General features: G+C 36.7%; 2 protein-coding genes across 4 annotated transcripts in view; both read right to left on the bottom strand.

Annotated features, from left to right (window-relative positions):
* Positions 1-17,683, bottom strand: part of LOC120535666 (killer cell lectin-like receptor subfamily B member 1B allele B) — a 185,807-nt gene that overhangs the window by 28,524 nt on the left and 139,600 nt on the right. The window lies entirely within an intron of this gene.
* Positions 2,551-17,683, bottom strand: part of LOC120535667 (natural killer cells antigen CD94-like) — a 71,257-nt gene continuing 56,124 nt past the window's right edge. For both annotated transcript variants that reach the window (XM_039763632.1, XM_039763633.1), the window contains exon 6: positions 2,551-2,838. In XM_039763632.1, the coding sequence (XP_039619566.1) occupies positions 2,712-2,838 (127 nt within the window). In that variant the 3' untranslated portion in view covers positions 2,551-2,711. The remainder of the gene's footprint in view (positions 2,839-17,683) is intronic.

Below are 17,683 nucleotides of genomic sequence, written 5' to 3'. Positions count from 1 at the left end.
CTACTAGGGCTTTTCTCTCGAGTGGGCATACCCAAAAAAGTCCTCACGGATCAGGTTACACCCTTCACATCGGATATGTTCAGGGAGGTGGCCAAGTTGTTCCGGATTAAGCATTTTAGAACATCCGTCTATTATCTACAGACGGATGGCCTTGTAGAAAGATTAAACAAAACTCTCAAGCAGATGCTCAGCAAGGTAGTCAGCGAAGACGGTAGGAACTGGGACCAACTTTTAGCCCTCATACTTTTCGCCTACCGGGAGGTGCCTCAAGCTTCCACGGGTTTTTCCCCTTCTTAGTTGCTATACGGACGCCAGCCCCAGGGAATATTGGATGTACTAAAAGAAGGCTGGGAAGGGGAGGCACTTCCCTCCAAGAAACCTCTTAGAATATATTGCACAGTTATGTGATAGATTGAATAAAATTCGACCTCTACATAAAGAACACATGTCCAGGGCTCTAGCAGTGCAGGTCCGGAATTACAATCAGAACTCCTCCCTACGCAAGTTCCAGCCAGGGGACCGTGTAATGGTGCTCGTGCCCACTTCCCACTCCAAATTGCTGGCCCATTGGTTAAGGGCCTTACGAAGTTAAAGAGAGAAAGGGCCTCATCGACTATTTGATGAATCAATAATATTAATTTGCTGAAGCCGTGGAAGAACAGGGAAGACTGTCCTCTCTCTTTCTCAGAAAAGACCATGCCTAACCTCGGTACCAATTTGTCATTCCACCAACAACAGGAGCTCGAAACAGCGATCCTGTCTGTCACGAAGGTGGTCAGCAAGGCACCAGGCCGGACCTCACTGATTCAGCACGACAGTGACAGAGCCTGGGTAGTTGTCAGGGAGCGACTCTATTGCTAGAGGTTCAATGAATATGGGACATGGACATCATTGAGGAGAACCATAGCCCCTGGTCCAGTCCTATTGTCCTCGTACCCAAACCATATGGGTCCTGGAGATTCTGTAACGACTTTAGACATCTTAACCAGGTCTCCAAATTTGATGGCTATCCCATGCCCCGAGTGGATGAGCTCCTCGAGAGACTGGGGACAGCCCATTACTTGACTACTCTCGACATGACAAAGGGGTATTGGCAAATTCCTTTAACGGCATCCACAAAAAAGAAAACTGCTTTTAGCACCCTTAGCAGACACTGGCAAAACAAGGTTCTCTCATTTGGGCTGCACGGGGCGCCGGCGACATTCCAACATCTGGTACACAGAGTGCTAAGGCCCCACCAGTCCTACTGTGCCACCTACCTTGATGATGTCTACGCCGTCCTCCTGACACTAGCAAAAGCCGGGCTGAGTATCAATCCATGGAAATGTTACTTTGCAATGGAAGAAGCCAGATATTTGGGCTACCTAGTAGGAGGAGGGCTGCTGACGCCACAGAGTTCTAAAATTAAAGACATCCTGGAATGGCCCCGTCCGATAGTCAAGAAACAGGTGCAAGCCTTCTTAGGATTAGCGGGCTACTACCGCCGGTTTGTACCTCAGTTTTCTGAGAAGGTAGCACCCTTGACAGACTTGACAAAGAAAAGGGCCCTTTTACATGTGTTGTGGAGTGAAAAAGCGGAACAGGCATTCAGTGACTTAAAAATGGCCCTTACAATGGCACCTGTGTTACTTTTCATTTCCTTTTATTCTCCAGACCGATACTTCGGACACAGGTCTTGGTGGCGTGCTGAGACAGAGCATCGATGGTGTCGAACACCCTGTGATATACCTGAGCCGGAAATTGTTGGACCGGGAGACGAGGTATGACGCGGTGGAGCAGGAAGCCTTGGCTATCAATTGGGCAGTAACTCACCTGCGGTACTACCTGCTGGACCGGGAGTTTACTCAGGTGATGGATCTTGCGGCCCTCCAGTGGATGGCCCTTCACAGGGAACTGGATCCTCGGTTCACCAGGTGGTTTTTGGACCTGCAGCCATTCACGTTCACTGTCATTTATCACCGGGGTAACCTGCAGGCCAATGCTGATGCGCTCTCTCGGGTACACAACCTCTCGGTTCGGGCCGCCTGACCCAATCAGTTTGAGCTAAGGTGGGGGTCATGTCAAACATGAGCACTTGGGGAGCAGTTTAAGGACCCAATTGGCACCACAACAAGTTCTGCTGGGGGACGGCAGCATACTAACCTTTCTCTCTTTGTTTCTTCAGAAAGACTGAGACACCGCCGCCGTAAAGACCGCCCAGATGACTCTAAGAGATGCACACTTCTGGGTCCCTTTCTTCCCTCTGCTTCCCAGTTGATGACATCATATTCCCATACACCACCGCAATTCTCCCAGCATTACATGTTATAATTGCCGGTCCTTCCCTGTAAACTGTCCGTCCTCCTACCCTTCAATGTCTTTTGAGTTTTTGTAAAACAATTGCCGAACATTTGTTGCAGTATATGGGGCTAAAAACCCCAACCCTTTATGAGTGTCTCTTATCTTTTATTACAATATATATAAAAGCAAAAGGATGTTTATTTTAAAACTAGTCTTCATAACAAAATATTTGGAGTTAACTTTTCACACAAGATTTTGTAAACTGCGAAAATAGCCTTACACAATAAAGAATTACACAAAAAGTACAAATCAAATCAATTAAATTGTTAAACTGAAATAATCTGCAACTGTTATATTAGAAAGACACAACCTGCTTCTTAATAATCCAGCCTTAATCCTTAATTACTTTTGTAGTTTCTGTTGAGAAGTAGCTACACAGGCACAGCTTCTCTCTCACAGATCCACATTCGTCGATTTTTCTGCATTGCTGTAGTAATGTGTTTCTTTGATATGCAGGCATGTCTGTTGCTTAAGCCAAGAACAATTTTAAATGGAGATCTGAAAGTGAGAGAAGAAAGGTGTGTTTTGACAGTGCTGAATATCGAAATACACTTGCAAATAATTATAGTATACAGAAAAAAACATTTTCTGTGTCACTCACATGCAGTGCATTTTTTACACATTCTGGGACAACACAGCTCAAGTACCACCAGTTGTATCCATGTTTGGCTTGTTTAAGCACATGAGTAGAACAGAGTATTGAAGAAAAGACTGCATGCTTCCATTAGTTTCTCTTTGATCTAGTTTAATGATTAATTTAATAAAAATCCCTCTATTATTTCATAAAGTTTTATAATTGTAATAGGGGAGGGTTGAATACATCAGTCCAAAGTTCATGAAATTTTGCATGCATATTACCGTTAATAGATATTAAAATCTGATTATTTTGAAGTTATGAAGCAGCAGCAATTCCCATAGCACCAATTAACTAATATGGGGAAGATGGAGAGTGACAAAAATCATTTTATATTTCTTCTGTTATAGTTTTCTTCCATCTAAGATGAGTTGAAATCTAAGTAATCAACGCAGACATTAGTGTACTCAGCTTCATCGATTGCAGTCCACTATCTATTGGCATGTATTTGATAATGCATATATTATTAAAAAGCGTTTATTTTTTCTTTCCAGCAGATGATGGTGCATCACAAATATTAGTACAGCTTTTATGAATCCCATGCCAAAATTTGTAATGAATGTGGTCTTTTTCATTCCAACAGATGGATCATTGAAAACATTAACACTGCTTTTACAAATCTCATACTAAATGATATATAACAGAGATATAGCAACTGGATGAACACACAGATACATAGATACTTGTCATTTTAGTACATTCCTTGATACTTCTATCATAAGGACCAATTTAAGATATGAACAATACAGGAAAGTGAAAATAAGCAGAACTCAATATAAAGTAACATGGATTCAATGATGAATGTTATTGCCTTTGAATTGTGCCTAGATTAAGCCTCAGCCCCTCCAATCTTTTTTCAGGATCACTTCACTGCTGCCTGAGCACACATTGTTCTACTGGATGGAAGAAAATTGTGCGGTGAAACAGGCATAATAATTTCAAGACACTGGTGATTTGATTTTCAAGTAATCACTCATTTTGATGTTAATTTCACCTATTACATTTTTGACAGCTGTTTTATGAATGTAATTTTTGATGTTAATTTCAAGCCAACTGTCTTTTAAGGTCTATTTCATCCACTCACATTTTCATGTTAAGTTGCAGGATTTTCTGTTAATTTTGGTAATGAATTGTATGCCCTGATTTTTCTAGTCCTTTAAGTTTATTTGTTTTTACATGTTGCCCATTGGAGTCATCGCAGAAAAAGCCCTTTGGCAAATTGCAGGTAACTGTCAATAAGTTCAATAAAGAATAGCAGTGGAAGAAATTGATAATGCACTTGACAGACTAAAAATGTAAATTTTTCTAAATAAATACCACTTATCAAAGTTCTCACATTTTGATTAACTGGTTGAATAATAAACACAAGTCAAAATGAATAATGGAAAATGCATCTCTACAGTATGGCCATTTTTCTAGCATTTTTACAGAATACCTTTTGTGGATTATGGCATATACCAAATAAGTAATGCACATTCCACTTATTTTGTAGTTGGTTATTGTGTGATTTCCTGAATCCTTAGAAATTAAAACAATTAATGTAATCAATCCCAAGGTCAGAAAACACAATCACCTGACCTTTACTAAACATATCAGTGGCACAATTATACTAGTCCTCAGAAACAATATTTGAAGGGGACAAGAAGTCACTTCCCAGAATGTAAAGACAGTTGCAATCAAATCGGATCTACTATTATATCAGTGATTTGCCTACTTCTTGCTGTGAATTATAATGGGATAGCACGCTGCTTGCTGCTTGTGCTGATCAACACATTTAAAAAACAAAAATCAAACTGCTGATGAAGAGGTGCAAAACAGTTTAAGTTGGGCCGGGATTACAAGTTTTTTCGTAGGATTCAGGGATTCTAGTGTTATGAGTTGTTAGCCAGTAAATTGGCACTAGACGATTGTCATCATTACTTGAATGGTGATAAGTTTCCTTTCATGATCTAAACCGATCATAAAAATCTAATATACCTCAAATTGGCTAAACAGTTGAAATGTCCAACAAGCCAGATAGGCATAATTTTTTTATCCATTTTAACTTTTCCATTTCTTGTCATGTATTCATGGACAGATATTGATGTTTTTTAATTTATGTTAATTGGATTCTACTTTGTTTTAGATGTATTTGAACAATTATGTATCCTTATATGTGATAGTTCTGTAGTTAGTGAGTGGTATATTGTACTCTTGCATTCTATCTTAAGGGTTATTGTGGCACTATGTTCCTGTACTTGGTAGGAGCTCTGCGCAAGAACAATTTGCTTTGTACTATTGTATTGTATTTCTGAGGTGGCAATGATAGATTGGCCATCTACCTGTGTGAAGAGCATTATTTATGTTCTCTCTTGTATACTGTGTTTACCCCATTTTTGACATCCATCGCATGCTCAACCAGTGTCTCACTCTAAATTTCCTTTCACAAGATTTCTTCTATTTTCTTCCCTACGAGGGTTTTTTTTTTTTTAAGGCAGTCAAGGCCAGGGTGTTGTCAAAAACAGGAACTGTTAAAGCCAATTGAGGCATTCCTTGTGTGATTTTTGGTCTATACAAGAAATAAATTTTTGTTGTTATTCATGAATTGAATGAAAGTGAACAGGATCCTGAGCCCATCCATCCTACTAAGAAAATTTCAGGTGCTTTAATCTTACCCTCAACTGAAAATATAATAACTAGAATTCAATCAGGACAAAGTTGTTACCCCGACCAGAAAAAACACCTACTGGTAAACTATATGTATTCTAGGATCTTAGGTGCCCAAGGCTTGATTAATGTTATTAAACATCCAAGTTTGTACATTTAGGGGTTGCTCAGTCATTGCATATACTGTATTCTCACCTAATATTTGCTGGAAAAATATGGATGAAGACTTTAGCGATTATGTGGCTGCTTGAGAAGTGCTGCAGAACCAAGAAATGTTTTGGGTTTCTCTTTGGATTATTCCTGTCTCTTCCTGTGCCATTTTGACCTCGGGAGCAGATTTTAATGGATTTTTTCACTGACCTGCTTTCATTTAAAGGATTTACCAGCATCTTGGTCATTGCCATTTGGTTTTCATTCAAATTTTATCCCTAGGAAAGGGCTTCCTTCAGGTAAACTGTCAGTTGATATCTTTCTTTAGAGAATTGTTAGCCTTAATGGATTTCCATCACCTATTGAGCACATTCTTAAACTATGGATTACAACCCAAAATGGGTCATGGCTTGCTGGCTTTTGGGTCAGACATGGTCGTGACTCACCATTGTATTTAAAATGAAAGGGTCTTGTAATTGGTTGCCATAGGATGTTTAAGCAATTGACATTGCTTTGTTGAGACTATTGGAGGCGATTAGGTTGCAAGAAAAAAAAGAAACACTGATATATTGTATAAGACTGTAATCAACAATTTATCTTTCTATCTTTCTAGAAGTTGTTTAGTGAGAGATTTGGTTGTTTGGTTAATTTTAAGTTGGAGTATCATCCAGAGTCCAAAGGCCTAACAATATAGTTTAACCATGATTTGAAAAAATATTTGAGACGTACTGTCAGCCACAATTAGGACTATTGTAGGACTTTGTTGCTATAATAAGGGAAATCATAAAAATATTTGAGGAATGTGTGATTGAATGACAAAAATGCAATAGTTTCTTCATGTAATGCTCCAATTAAAGCAGAAATTTGCTGAATTATGTTTGCCACAATACCAACACCAATCACATTAGTGATAAACAGTTTTGTTTGACCTTTCATAGTAACTGCTTGGCAACCATTCCAAACTTCTCTCTGATTGATCTCCCAGTTATCTACGATGTGTCATTCTGTTACCGATCTTTTTTTCCTTTCTCTTTCTGTCTCTGCTACAAGAAATACATATAGTTAGAGACGAAATTGAGGATCCTGAATTGAATGATAATTTGATTAAGTTGGTAAAAGTTAAGTCTGAGTACAAGCAGCTTAAGGAACAAGTATGTTAGAACAATGCAATTATTACTTGAATGCTTGAAAATATTACTGAACTGGCTATAGTGTTTTCCAGATTAAAACGGAGTAAAGACCTGTTTATCTCCAACTTCTTTAAACAAAAGTTTTTTAAAGGGAGGAGTAAAAACCTGTCAATCTCCATCTACTCTGAACATACTGTACATTTATAAGTGCAGCTGAACATCACAAATGTCTTACTGAGAGGTGTTGCTTTTACTGTGGTGAATTTGGGCTCTATAATTGCTGCACAAATGATTAAAATAGGATCAAAATCGGTCCCTTCGTCCTTGAACTTTACTAAAATGATTAAACCCACTTTCTGGGATAATTTTATATTTGTACCAGTTAAGGTAGTAGACTGTCTGACACATGATTCAAATAGAGCAGAAAACTTATTAACTTTAATTAATTAAATTAATAAAGTAATTAGCATTTAATTACGGAATTAAAACTGATTCCTTTTTTAAAAGTAAAGCCTAACATTATGTGTGTGGATGGTAATCCATTGGGGAGTGGTATTACTGAATAACGTTCTCCTCCACTTACACTACAAATGGGCTCCTTGAATAGTAAAACAATCACAGCTGTAACTATCTCCAGTACTATTCCCAGACTCGTTTTGAGTTACACCATGCTAGAATGGTATAACCCTTTTATTGACTGGTCATTTAGGGAAATTAAAGAGTGGGGTTCCTTTTGTCATAAAAGAGAACAACCCTAACATCAATGGTTCACTGTAACTCTGTTCAGATGCTTCCTTCATAATCTGAGGAATTTATAGAACATTTTCAGTAAAAAGTTAAATGAGTTGCCTCCACATAGTGATATTGATTTGCCCTGTTGATCTTTTTTTCAGGGGCCTTTACCTAAAGGGATAATTTATACCTTGTCTCATTATGAAAGTTTGGTAATGGATGAGTATATTAAAGATAATTTGAAAACAGGGTCTATTAACCTTCTAGTAGTCCAATTGATGCCAGATTGTTTTAATAAAATAAAAAGGAGGTCTATGAACTTGCATTAATTAGTGGGAGCCTAATAAAATAACACTTGAAAACTATTTTACTCTTCCTCTTATTTCCTCACTAATCAATCAGGTGCCACGTTTTACTGTATTTAAGAAAGTGCATTTACAGTGTGCATATAGTTTAATAAGATTTTGTGAGGGGGACGAGGGCCGAGTGGAAGGTGAAATTGAACACCTTCTACAGGGCATTATACCTTAAGGATTTGCTAATGAGACGGTTGTATTTCAAGCTTTTGTTATGTCCTAGTTATTTTGACAACATTTTGATTTTTATTTTGACAACATTTTGATTTTCTTAAGGAATATCATGACACATGTGCAGCTTGTGATAGAGGTACTTCAGTGATTCAGAGCAAATAATTTGTATGTAAAACATTAGAAGTGGATTTTCGTCAGGACTCTATAATTTTTTAGTGTATGAAATTTCCATATTTGTTGTGAAAATGGATGAATTTAAGGTTGCTGCTGTATATAACTGGAAGGCACCCGAGAGTATTAAGCAAGTTCATATGATTAAGAGAGTTTCAACTTTCTATAGAAGAATTATAGAGAATTTAGCATATTAGTATATCAGTTATATACTTTATCACTTAATTTTGGAAAAAGAGTTAATTGTACACTTGAATGGTTCTCAGATGCTCAGGCTTCATTTGATGCTCTGAAAAAAATATTTGTATCTGTACCAATCCTCCTCCATCCTGACTACTAACTCCAGTTAATTGTAAATGTTGATGCCAATGTTATTGGTTTGGGGGCTACTGTGTCTCAGCAGTTCTCAGACTGTAAGGAGACCCATTTGTGTACGTACTTGCAATTCAAAGAAAACTAATCAGAGTTATAACATGTGTAACAGAGAGCTGTTAGCTTATAAGTTAAGACTGGAGGAATTAACATTGGTTACATGGGGCTCAGCTTCCTTTTGTTCTTTATTGCCTATCAGGCTGGAAGTAGAAACAATAAAAATGATTCCCTTCCAGGACAATTTACCCCTATGAAATTGCAGAATCTCCTGAAAATATCATTACCCCTGAAAGGTTTTTGAGTGCAGCCCTTGTGCAGCTATCGGAAGATTCACTGTTCAAACTAAGAGAGTCATTAATTGATCAAGAATTTCCACCTCTGTCCCCTATCGATAAAGTGTATAATATATCGTATTTGAGTTGATAAGTACTGGATTGGGTCCATGGTTCTCTATTGTTTCAGTAGTATCCTGGTTTAATCCAGTCAGTGGAACTGGTATATCTGATCATTTCTTCATTTTATAATATGTAGAAATACTAGTAACTAGAACATATTCTTAAAAACATTTTTCAATGCACCAGGAGACTCTAGTTTTGCTAAAATTTGAAAAATTAGTTGGAATTTAGTACTTGACCTAATACAGCACTGTAACACCAGTAAGGTGGAAAAAATAGCTAGGAAGACTCATTGAGTGCCTGAGTTTAAGAAAAAAAAAAGGTATCAGAGGTGAATATGGAGGAAATTAACAGTTCATTTTGAAATATTGAAGGCACATATAACTGAATATAATAAATCAGTCTGCCTTGAGATGAAGTAATATTTCTCTAAAATTATAATTGATAATGCAGAAAATCCAAGAGTTTTATTGTCAACCACCGATTCTCTTCAAAATCCATCTCAAACTACGAAATTCCTCCTGAAAACTTCTAGAGAAACTTGTGAGGCTTTTGCAGCATTTTAAAACACCCAATTAAATATTTTAGATACTATAGAATTAATTCCTCCAAAGTTAACCCTGTTGAACTTCAGGCATTCTGGTTTTCACCAATAAAATTTCTTTACCCAAATAGGTTTACCTAAAATAATTTCTCAACTAAAACCCTATATTTGAAATCTTAAACCAGTTCCAACAGGCTTTGTCAAAGACATCTCTGATATACTAATTGATAGTGTAGTTGACATAATTAACTCTTCATTAGATTTAGTAGTGTCTTCCCAGATTTTGAAGACCACAGTGGTTAAAACCCTGTTCAAGAAAAATAATCTTGACTCCTCTGTCTTTGACATCTTTAGACTTACTGTATTTATAACTTGCATTTTTAAGTAAAATTGTGGAACAAAACAAATTTCCAGCTGTTAAATAATTACTTGATCAAATATTCTATTCTTGATAAGTTTCAGTCAAATTTTAGTCCAAATCATAGTACAAAAACTGCACTGGTTAAAGTAGTAAACGACTTGTAGGGTAATGCGGACAGGGGCCACCTATCTGTTCATGTTCTATTATTGCTGTAGTTGTTAGATTTGAGTGCTGCAACTGACACTATAGACCACAGTATTCTCATAAACGCCTTAGATATTGGTCTCTTGAGCAGTGTTTTTAATTTGTAGAAAATTCTGTGTTAGTTGTGGTGAGTGTAGTTCAGGGATTCAGGATATTGTATATGGTGCGACTCAAGAATCTGTTCTGGGCCAACTTCTTTTTTCAATCTACATACTCCCATTAGTCTATCTTATCTCAACACACAAGATGACCTACGACAACTATGCAGATGATACACAGCTTTACTTATCTATAGGACCTGATGACCCTGACACTCTGAGTTCCCTGATACAATGTCTGTCTCATATTCCTAAATGGAGGAGTAGCAATTTTCTCAAGCTAAAAAGGGGAAAAACAGGAATTTAGTGATTAGCAATAATGAAAATAATGAAAGTATTGGAAATAGATTTGATTCCTTAGCATTAGAAGTCTGTAATCAGAATATAAGTTTAAATCTGTTTTTCTTTTCTTTCTACATGCATAGCTGAGCCAGATTTAGTACAAAGGGGCTCAGCATTTAGAACTGCTAGGCCAAGCACAGGACAAGATAGACAAAGAGAAATGGGCAACATGCACTATTCCTGTGTGTTAAAGTCAGCATGAAATTGAATTAACTCTTTGCCTTGTTTGGAATGGCATGATTTTACTTAAGTAAGGACCTGCACATGAAGAAAGAGTATAAAGCCTTGAAACGTTGCCCAGCACACTTTTGAAGCCGACGGACGGATGGGAGATAACGTTATCCGATCCTGAAAATCCTTCCAGCGCAGGGACGAAAATGGCAGACTCTACACATGGGCTTGTCATGGCTTCCTCTTCTGTTATGCGCCGTAAACCATCATTAAAGAAATCTAAGTTATTTTCTCTTATGTGATTTCTTACCGCCGTATCACTATGGGACAGATATCACCTCATTATAATATATCTATTCAGGTTCAGGTTACTTAAAAGAACTTATTCCAACCAGGAAGCTAGTGCCCCCTGCTGTATAGAAAGTCAAGGTGGAAGTAAACAGTTTAGGTGTAATCATGGACTCTAACCTAAACTTTAAATCAACATTACCATATTACTAAGACTTTATTTTTCCATTGATGAAACACTGCAAAAGTTAGACCTCTTAAAACAATGCAACAAGCTGAGAAATCAATGCATTTCTTTTTTTGCCACCTAGATTACTGTAATAATTCCTAACTGGTCTACTTAAGAAAGGCATCAATTGGTGACAATTAGTTTGGGATAAAGCAGCAAGAATTCTAACCAAAAAATGTAAATTTGACAATGTCTTACTGTTTTTGGCATTTTTACATTAGTTATCTATTTCTTTTAAAATCGACTTGAAAATGCTACTAATGGTATAAAAACCTTTAAATAATCTGTCTCTTTCCAATATTTTGAAGTGCATGTTCCTTCTAATAGTGATCTGCTTATTATTCGAAGAGGAGGAGGAGGTTAGGAACACGTGCTGATACAGCGCATTGCCGCACCCACCACATGACAAACCAGGAGCTAAGCATAAAAAATCTGGAATACCTTATCAATAGAAATATGCCAGTCTAACAACATAGACCATTGTAAATAAAACTCCTAATATCCTACTTATTTAATTTGTGTTTGTCATAGCTACATTTTAGTTGTACCCCTGAGAGGTTATACATGCACAGAATTATAATTTTCCACAAGGGTTTGGAATAATTGCTAATCTGAAATTTCTCAGCTTTCCCTTCCAGTTTTTCTGTGGTGGCGTTCTGTTGTACCATCACCATCAAGGTAATTTCCAGCTGCTTGTGATGCTCGAATGAAGGTAGGTACTGCAGGCTGTCCATGAGACCAACTGCATCGAATTCCTCAGGGAAGAAACATGGAATCAATCAGGAGCAGCTTAAGAACATTTATGTGAATTAGTATGCTCATTGGGGGCTTGGGTGGTCTTTGGTCTTGGAACCCTTTCAGATTTTATTTTCTCCATCTTAACTGGAGGTTTTTTTTTCCCTTTCTGTTCTCCCAGCCATTTGATATTATCTTAATTGACATAGGTAGAGTCCTCATATATAGTTTTATATTCTATCTACTAAATATATATATATATATATATATATATATATATATATATATATATATATATATATATATATATATATATATATTTAAGTCTGTATTGATTTCATATTTGCCATTTATTCATTATTATTCATAACTATTTTAATTTGATTATCTTTGTGTGGTGGGTGCGACAATGTGCTATTAGTGCATGCTCCCAACCCCTCTCTCTTTCTCTCTCTCTCTCTTTTTCTTTAAACTACTTTGAGCTACATCTTGTGTATGAAAACGTGCTTTAGAAATAAACTTTGTAGCTCTTGTTATACTATGGATGTTCCACAGTTCCCTCATAAATGCACAAAATCTAATATAAAAACCCTTAAAGAAAATACATTTTGCAATTTTGCAAAAGCAATATCACTTCAGAGTAGAGTTTCATATTTTAAAATAATTTATTTATATAACTTTGTATATTTATTAATTAACTGAATATATCAACAATCCCCCATCATTTAGAATGTTTAGCACTTAAAGAATATTTAGTTTTCTAACTTACTGTATTTATGAACAAAGTTGTCACATTGTCAACATTCTATGACTATAAACCAACAAGGCAAATGGATGAACGTATTGACAGTATTCTCACTGCCACTTTGAACAATGATGGAGAATTGCTGTTTTGACCAACACAGATACCCAAGTACTTTCAGCTCATGTAGAACACTACAACCTTTAGCCTTTTTTTTACTTAATTTTAAATTTAAAAAGCTCATAATATTTCATTTGAGTGTTTGGTTTATATAAAATGTATGTTTTAAGTTAATAAACTGCGTGACCAGGACAATACCTGTGCTATAGAGCTCATAGAAAAATGTTACATTACTTTTAATTGTGTGCATTTAAAACAGGAGTTTAGAAGAAACGCTGACAAAACATTTATGCAAGCATACTGTAAGATTGTTGCAGAGCTGCTTTCGAAATGCATGATGTTACCACCAGATCAGTATTCTAGCCTTCCACTCTGCATGTGTTAAAAAAAAGAAAAAAGGTGCAATATTTTCATATGATGGGTACTTAGTGTTAATATCCATGTTTAAACTTAGGTAAACTAACTAGTGTGTGTATGCTTGTGAGAAGGTTTGAAATTGAGGCTTTGGGAGAGTTTGTTGCTTAACTTGTATCCTATAATTAGCTTAAAATAACTTCAGGTTGACAGGTAGCAAAGACTAAGGGAAATTTTCAGTCATCTGATGTTTGACTATTATAACTTAAGAAATAGCCATCAAGCCAAGGTATAAAAGAAAGCACAGCTATTAAGAGGCAGGCAAATGCAATGGCTTTTGAGAGAGACAGATTCTATACAGCTTTTTAAAATGGAGGGATGACACACAGCTTTTAATATAAGAAGTGAGAATGGAGCATTGTATGAAAGAGAGGAAGTGTATGCAGATCAAAAGCCACACTGAAGTGCAGTGACACCTAAAATATGCCCCATTTAAGAGGAGGAGCAGAAAGGTTGCACCATGAAGGGACATACTTTTAAGGACTGGTCTTAAATTATATGGACATCTGTCAGTTACACTGAAGCTTGCTTTACGAACATTGATTTTAATTATTTGGGTTGTATATTTCCTTTACCACTGACTTCAAGTATTTAATTCCTAGTTTCACTGTAAATAAACAGAAGTAATGACTAAAATTTAAATTTGAATATTTCTTCACTGAAACTTTGTTTATTGATATCTGCAGCAATGTGCTTGTTTGAATAATTTATTTGTTTAGCTATGTCAAGGGTACAGATCTGGCCTTGAGCTGTGCTTGTTCTATTATAATTGTGAAGCCCTTTTAAGGGTAAAGGTCCCTGCTGAGATTTTGAAGCTGAGGTCAACAGCATCGCCCTTATTGATCTGTTTGATTTGTGCAGCCCTTTCAAAAGCTAGTCTGGTAAGGTCTAGCAGGATTCCAGCTCTTGAAGCAGCTCTTGGCCTTTGCTAAGGCATATTGAAGGATGACACTTTGTAATTGGCCCTTGGCCCTTGCTAAGGCATTCTAAAGTTGCTTTATATTTGATCTGTAACTATGTTTGAGGCATGGTTGATAAATGAATATTAAACAGGTAAGTACTGTGGGGTGTACATGTAAATCAAGGCTAATAATTTAGGCATTAACAACATTAACTATACAGAGAGGTTAAAGTATCTTTTGGAAACACAGGTATGATGCAAATGTCCCTGATTTACTACTACCTTTGCTTGAATCATTTTCTACATCCTGCGGTGGGTTGGCACCCTGCCCAGGATTGGTTCCTGCCTTGTGCCCTGTGTTGGCTGGGATTGGCTCCAGCAGACCCCCGTGACCCTGTATTCGGATTCAGCGGGTTAGAAAATGGATGGATGGATGGATTTTCTACATCTTTAGTTAACAAAATGATCTAAAAATCTTGAAGGTAATTATAAAACATAAAAGGTGTTAAATAAAATACACCTAACATCGCAAAAATATAATGACATACTGTATACATTTGGATATCACTTAGTTTAAGCATTAAAATATTTTAGCCATTTAATATCAATTTCATGCAACACTGGTACTATCTCGGCAATTCTCAAAAATCAAAAAGCTGTCAGTTACAAGCAGCCCTTTGACATAGGACATAAGAGCAGTGCTACTTACTGTACTAAGTGTACTTACTGTGTATGATAAAGCATTTAAGATGCTCAAATCTGCCACATCCCTTTGCTCATCTTAGCTGTGGGACAGATCCTCATTTTCATCACAGAGGTGGGAAAACAAGTAGACTGTGTATTGGATTTATATCCAATGTAAGCAGTGGGTGACTTGAATTGGGACAGAACATAAGAACATATCAATTGGGTTATAGAGGGGCAGCACACAGCAGAATCAGTGAAGCTGACATGCAGCAGTGGAGAGAGGTGCCAAGTTGAAACAATGAAATATTTGGTTGACAGAATATTCGGGGCAAACTGTAGATAGCATACCTTTCTTGATGAATCTTAAAATGTCAGAATTCAAAGAGGTCTTTTAATGTTGGTGATTTTTGACCCAGCACATCTTGCTGACAGCAATTTTATTCTTGGTAGTGCAATATGTAGCAAATTGAAAATAATCAAACTTGATAATCCCCTGTGTTGACCCGGGTGTATGTGAAAGACATCTGAGATACTAGGAGCCTTGGAATCAAAGGATGGAAAGATTCTATCATCCTATTAGAAAGCCTAGTACAGATTTATACTGTTATGCCGAAGAGGGTGTGGTTGACCAGTTGGTCTATGTCTCTAGGATGGTGACTGTGTCTGACTTTGGTTTCCTCCAGGAAAGCTGCTAACTGAAGATTTTGTTTTCCCTGTCCTCTGTTGTCAGCTTGTTGTAGGTCAATGATAACGCTGATGGTGTGATATTGTATGTTGATCAGCTTAGGACTTCATTGTGTGTGCTACTGAACACGTGACCCATGGGCCACATGTGGCTCCTAAAACATTTTCTTTGGCCCCAGGTAGTAAGAAATGTGTTTAAGTCTATTACTCAATTTTCAGAATTTAAATTCCTGCTCAAAACAAGCACATTCAGTTTTCTCTCAAAAGGGGATGCACTAGCATTTTATGTCTTTTCATTTCCTTTGTGTATCACAATGCAAAATAGACAAAATGCTTAGAGAGCTACCAGTGAAAATGACAAGAAAATTGCAAAATACAAAATTTCAGATGAGCAGATGACACTTAACTTAGTATGGAGAGAAAAATTCTCATTCACTGAAATAAACAATAAACCTTTGAGTCTGCTTTTTCAAATAAAATCGATTAGTTTTGTGTCCAGTTACACAAGCGAAAGTGCATTTTCAGGAATGGAGAATACCAATTTCAAACAGTACAGTTCCCTTCACTAACAAGCACCTCAATGACTGTCTGCATGTTGCAAGAACTCAGTCATGGGCATTAAAGGAACAACTTAAGGCCACCTGTTAGACCTGTCAACAACAGTGAGAAGGTGTTTAAAACCATTAAAAGAAGGAAGGGGGACTAGCAGGTCCATGTGAACAAGGTTGAAATGTTGAGCAGGCACTGGGAAAGGAGTCATTGGGGTTTGAACACAGCAATGTATTTTAGCCTTCTGGCATGCTACACAAGCTGCTGTCCAGCTCTGAATGTCTTTTTTGAGGCACCACCAAACAACTTTACCCGCCACCTAGTTACTGGGGACAAACATTATATTGATATCAAAGAAACTGTTAGGTTTTATTTTCTGTTATTGATCATATTTTAAACCCAGCTCAATCAATTGAATGCTTCCTGAAAACTTCAAGCAAATCATGCTAAAATATTGCAGCATTTGATAAACATAAAATAATTTTAAATGTAATATAATACATTCCTTAAAACTCAACCCTGTAAAAACTTAAGCATGCTCATTTTTAGAGAATTTAAATTACTAAAATAAGTTTATATGGCTGTGATGGGCTAGTGCCCTGTCCGGGGTTTGTTTCCTGCCTTGCACCCTGTGTTAGCTGGGATTGGCTCAAGCAGACCCCAGTGACCCTGTAGTTACGATGTAGCAGGTTGGATAATGGATGAATGGAAGTTTATATGGTCTTTGTAGAATAATTACTCAGATAAAACATTTCACTTGTGTCCTTGACCTAGTCCCGACTGACTTTTTCAAAGACGTTTTTGATGTAGTAATTGATAGTGTACTTGACATAGTTCACTCTTTATTAGATACAGGGGTCTTCCCAGAGTTTGAAGATTGCAGTAGTTAAGCCCCCACTCAAGAAAAATAATCCTGACTCTTGTGTCTTTAAAAATTTTAAATCTCTTGCTAAACAACCCTTTTTAAACTAAATTCTAGTAAAAATAGCTTTTCAGAAGTTATATGATTACTCAAACATGCATTATATTATTTCTTAAGTTTCATCCAGGTTATAGACCAAAATAATACCGGAGAAACTGTAGTGGTTAAAGTTTTCAATGATTTAATGCTGACACAGACATATATATTGTTCTCCTAGAATTGAACGCAGCACTTGACACCATAGACCACAGTATTCTTATTAATCACCTTAACCAATGGGTGGGTCTGTCTGCTAGTGTCTTAAATTTGTTTTCATATTATTTATCAGGTAGGAAATTTTTTGTTAGTGGTGATTATAGTTCAGTGATCCACAATAATGTATATGGAATATAGAGGCCATTCTGGGCCCACCCTTATTGTTAATGTATATGCTCCTGTTAGGTCAGATTATCATGAAACATGCGGTGAGCTACTACAGTTATGAAGATGACACACAGCTTTACTTATCTATAGTACCTGATGACTTTAGATCCTGAAACACTAGGTTGTTTATTATTTTAAGAGCTTAGCAGAAAAGAATTGGTGAGTCAGC

Source organism: Polypterus senegalus, chromosome 9, assembly GCF_016835505.1.
Source record: "Polypterus senegalus isolate Bchr_013 chromosome 9, ASM1683550v1, whole genome shotgun sequence".
In the NCBI taxonomy this organism is placed as follows: domain Eukaryota; kingdom Metazoa; phylum Chordata; class Cladistia; order Polypteriformes; family Polypteridae; genus Polypterus; species Polypterus senegalus.
The sequence above is the reverse complement of the archived record's forward strand: the minus strand, read 5'-3'. Positions and strand labels throughout refer to the sequence as shown.